This window comes from Chanos chanos, chromosome 10 (genome assembly GCF_902362185.1).
Source record: "Chanos chanos chromosome 10, fChaCha1.1, whole genome shotgun sequence".
NCBI lineage: Eukaryota > Metazoa > Chordata > Actinopteri > Gonorynchiformes > Chanidae > Chanos > Chanos chanos.
In genome coordinates this window covers 7401087-7405840 of record NC_044504.1, presented here as the reverse complement: position 1 = coordinate 7405840, position 4754 = coordinate 7401087, and the positions used below count along the sequence as shown (strand labels likewise).

The 4754-nt window shown below is 36.5% G+C and overlaps 1 protein-coding gene across 2 annotated transcripts in view; it reads left to right on the top strand.

Annotated features, from left to right (window-relative positions):
• The window catches only part of rbms1b (RNA binding motif, single stranded interacting protein 1b), a 33893-nt gene extending 32186 nt beyond the window's left edge, over nt 1–1707 (top strand). For both annotated transcript variants that reach the window (XM_030785853.1, XM_030785854.1), the window contains exons 11-14: nt 1–107; nt 588–671; nt 930–1005; nt 1225–1707. The exon at nt 1–107 is cut by the window's left edge and continues 4 nt beyond it. In XM_030785853.1, coding sequence (XP_030641713.1) covers nt 1–107; nt 588–671; nt 930–998 — 260 coding nt within the window. In that variant the 3' untranslated portion in view covers nt 999–1005; nt 1225–1707. The remainder of the gene's footprint in view (nt 108–587; nt 672–929; nt 1006–1224) is intronic.
• The last annotated feature ends 3047 nt before the right edge of the window (nt 1708–4754 follow it).

Below are 4754 nucleotides of genomic sequence, written 5' to 3'. Positions count from 1 at the left end.
CAGTCATATCGCCCTCTATGGATCATTCTATGTCACTGCAGCCAGCATCCATGATGAGTCCTCTAACCCAACAGATGAGTCATTTGTCCCTGGGGAGCACAGGAGCGGTGAGTAGGACTCCTAATCTAACTCATCTATATAGACTCACAACCTCATCACTCTGTTCAAATACTCCAAATCTTTATGCGGTCTCTATAAAATTGAGAGCAACGCAACTTTTCTGACGACTCTAGGTCTAACCTTAAATCAGTAGTGTGTATGATAACTATACAGACACTGCGCTACTTCTGTGAATATAGACACAGTTTTATTGGTCTGTGTCCCATTCAGACATATTACAAATGCAGTACCACAATACAGTATCATAGCACACATGCTGTGTAGCAAATTTTTTTAGTATGCCTAGTTTCATTAGCACTGTGCATAAATAGCGCTATCAGGGAACATAATTCAGTCTGAACCATCTTTTCTATATCTTCGCGGAGCTTGATGAGGATACTGTCCATAACTGTTCATCAGTTAAAAGAGTTTAAAGCAGTTTCGAGGGATGTATCAATGTGTGGTGTTGTCTGTCTTGTCTTTCACAGTTCATGCCTGCTGCTAACACACCTATGCAAGGAGCATACGTCCCTCAGTACGCCCACATGCAGACCACACCAGTCGCAGTAGAGGTTTGTCCAAGCTTACACTGAATCTGTCTATCTGTGTGAGATTCACACACACCTCTCTGTTTCAGGATGTATTCGCACAAGACTGGTTTTCCTTGGTGCTGCATTAACTCTGTTTTCAAGAAAGGGCAGCGCTCAAGATTTGAAAATGAACTTCAGAAATTAAAAAAAAATGACAAACAGATGTGCAAATGAGCCCTGATGTTTTCTAAACGGCCAAGCTCACATGTTTTCCTCTTTTTCTTTCTTTCTGTTCTCCAGGAAAGCGGGCCTCCACAGGTAGAGTCGTCTGGAGACCATTCTCCTTACTCCTACCAGCAAACCAAGTAACCCTGAGGTACAGCTTTCTCTGTCCAGTCCTGCATTAGACTACATACTGCTGCTGACCAGCAGATTTCATCAAATCTCACACACACACACACACACCCACACACGCGCGCGTGCACACACACATACACACACACACACACACACACACAACCAGTAACCTGAACATTGGCTTGGTAGGTGATTACCAATTCAATAGACCCATTTTTTTCCCTTTCATCTCTCCCAGGTGTTTCAAACACTCAGGAAGCAGAGTTCGCTGAAACAATCATGGCTTCCCCTGATGAATCATGGATGGATCCCTTAATGGATCACCATTTTGCACAGGTTCTACAATGATTTTCCTTGAAAGTTCTAGAATGATTTGATGCTCTACCATGATTTTTTCCTCTAAAATTCTAGAAGTACTTGAGGCTCTACAATGAATTTTTGCCCCTCAGGACTTCTAGAATTTATTCAAAGGTTTGGAATTCATTCTTTCACAATGAAACAACCTAAACTTTGTTAGTTTTAAGTTCCACGAGGTCAAATGAATGGTTGATTTAATCAAAGGATTCTATCTATAAAACAAACAGAAAATACAAGAAAAATAATTATTTTAAAAGAAAGAATGTTTATTTTTTACCAAGAATTGTCACATAGATGCAAGAACTCAAAAGAGATCATGTGACTTAATGTTCAAGGTGCATGATGGTAAATATGTGTTTTGTTAATATTTTTTTATGATTTCAGATTTGTTTTGATTTGTTTATTTTTTGGGTTTTTTTGTTTTTGTTTTTCCTTTCTTTTGTACTGAAATAGACTTTTTGGAGAGATTTATTAGCCAGACATCCTGAAAGAAGATGTTTTGTGCTTGCTATGTGAGTGTTGCTATGGTGATGTGTTACATGTTTCTTCTTGTAAAGTGTTTTGTCTTATTGGTCTAGATTGATCTATGTCTTATAAAAAAATTGCCTTAAAATCTTTCTGTAAAGCTGTGTAGGCATTCTCCAGAGGCTTGAGGAAAGTAAGAAAAGTTGAGAGCTTCTGCCTTGTAAATCAGCTACATAGGGCTTTTCTTAGGATATAGCTAATTAAATTCGCTGTGATTAGATGTTTTGCTTTTTTCCTTCTGAATTCTGATCTACATAGAGTGTTTAGATTATAAAATGTTTTGAGTGCTAAAAATTCTCTGAATCTTCTGAGTTTTAATAGGATGTTTTGTTTAAAAAAAAAAAAAGAAAAAAAGAAAAAGAAATCAGGGGAAGTCTGAAACCTCTGGTTGTTTGAATGTGGTAGAAATTCTGCTGAATGATCACATTTTGAAACTTGCCTTTTTTTTCTAGATACCTTGGTGTTGTAGTTTAGCTGAGATTGAACATGTTGGGATTGGGGAAAAGGAAGTTTTGATTTGGTTCTAAATCTTTTTTTTTTTCTTTTTCTTTTTGTTTGTTTGTTTTTTGGAGGGGGGAGTGTGGGGGTTATGGTCTGCCAGTTTGGCAGAATGTTGTTTTCTTTCTCATTTTAGTTTGAAAAGCAAACAGACAAATGCGGACTTGCGGTCATGCAAAGGATAGCAAAAGCCTTCCATCAGCTTCAACAAAAAAAATTTCTGCAGAGTTTTTGGATGAGAAGTGAAATTCATAAGTTTTAGTGCATCTAGCTCTTTTATAATAGGAAGCAAGCAAACTTGGCACTTTCAATCAAAGTTTACTTCACCAAAGACAGTGAGCAAAGCAAATCATGATGATTCATGGAAATTTAATGTCATTTTTCTCTCTTACCAGGATGCTATAGACTTTTTATCAGACTTAGATAGTAGTTTGGAGAATGTGCCTTTTTGTACATTTGCATTCAGTTGTCTTTAGCTGTCGAGGTATGGACACAAAACGCATGAAGGAAGATTTGGATCCAACAAGTGCCACATACTGATTTCATCACTACAGAGCACAGGAAAAAAAAAAATGTAACTTTAAAATAAAAGACAGGAAAGGAGAACAGTTTGAAACTATGAAATGAGTAACATGAGGTAATATGCTTTGACATTGTGCAGCAGGTAAACATTATAATATATATTTTAATTTTTTTTTTTTTTTTTTTTCAAAAGCTTTATAAATTAAGTTGTCTTCCAAAAGACTGTGTTTTGACCTGGTGGTCATGCTGACCAATTATCTACCTCAGAGTTTCTTTCTCCTCTGTTGATTGGCCGGGTTAGCTGGTCCAGCCCGCCCCCTCCCCCTCTCGACCAAACGCCATGCTCAGGAGCTGGCCATATACAGTTCTTTCTTTTCAGGTTGTTTTTAATACTTTTGATTTTTCCTCAAAAAAAAAAAGAACTTTTTGGATTTTTTTTTTTTAAATGACATTTACTATGGTTATCATAATGAGGAACATTGTGGTGCGTTGAACATGTTGTAGTTGTGTCTAGATATTCAGTTTCATAGTTTCAAATAGCAAAACTGCTGCTTTTCATCACAAGGTATTCCAGTAACAGAGAAGTCAGAAAGAGAGAGAAAGAGAGTGAGAGAAAAAGAGAGAGAGAGAGAGAGAGAGAGAGAGAATTAAACATGCAAAGCTGAACGTTGTGGCATGAACTGGATCTATGCTCCTGGGACATCACTGTGTGTTTTTATCAGAGTCCAGACAGATTTACAGCAGCAGTAGCAGCAGCGCCTGCCTCAGTGGTTCGTCTGCAGTGAAAGTTACCAAAACGATGGACCGCTGAGATTGTACATGAGATTTTTCGTGTGTTGCCTGAGGTTACGCGGGCGAGAAAAAAAAAAGAAAGGCCGAAAGAAAAAAAAAAAAAAGAAAGAAAGAAACAGAGAAGCGATACTGTCGAGTTCTTGTGAACGAGGGTGATGCTGCTAGTACCATCGAAACCAAGTGCCATACCATGGGGGTCTGGGGCAGAGAGTTTAAAAACGTGCATACATGAAATGAAATGCTCATTAAGTTAACCATCATAAACTTAGTCAGCCATTAAGTTATATGAAAAGAGTAATAATTTATGAAGAGAAAAAGTTTTGTACAGAACTGTTTGAAGAAACAAAAAAAAAAAAAAAAAACAACAACAAAAAAAAAACAACAACAAAAAAAAAGATTTTCATAGAGATGTCTATATGAGAGTTAATGTTTTATTTTTGTTGAACACGTGCCACCCACTTGCCAGTGGTAACTTGTATGTCTGGTTAAAGAAAAAAAAAAACCTTCTGTATTTTTGTTTTGTAGTGTTTGTTAAAGCCAAAAAAAAAAGAGAAAAAAAAATACTTTTTTCAGTAGATTGTTTCTTCTGCTTTATTTCTGTTCATTTCTTTTGAAAACTTTTGAATAAAAACTTCCATTGGACGGGTCGTGAGTGGTGGTGTTGAAACTGTGAAAGCACAAGCGTCATATCATCATACAGTTCATTCTCAGTAAAAAAAAATAAAAAAATGACCACACATTTCACGACATCATCACACTCAGGATCATATTTTATCTTCATTAGCTTTGTTTTATACACATATATATATATGATATGTATTTACTTACGTCACAATGTATGTCCACTTGTAGTACCAAATTTATATGTATTGTATTACATCTTCACACGTAATACAGTCATTTCATATGTAGCACCCCGTGTCCATATAGTTCCTCACATTTCAACTGCATCATCTATAGCCTCCTTTTCTTCTGTGTCTTTTTCTCTTTATTCTTTTCAGCACAACTTGTTTTTCACCAGTTATCTCTGCTTTTCCAAGAGTTTTCTGCACGTTTTATGGTGTATCTTACATC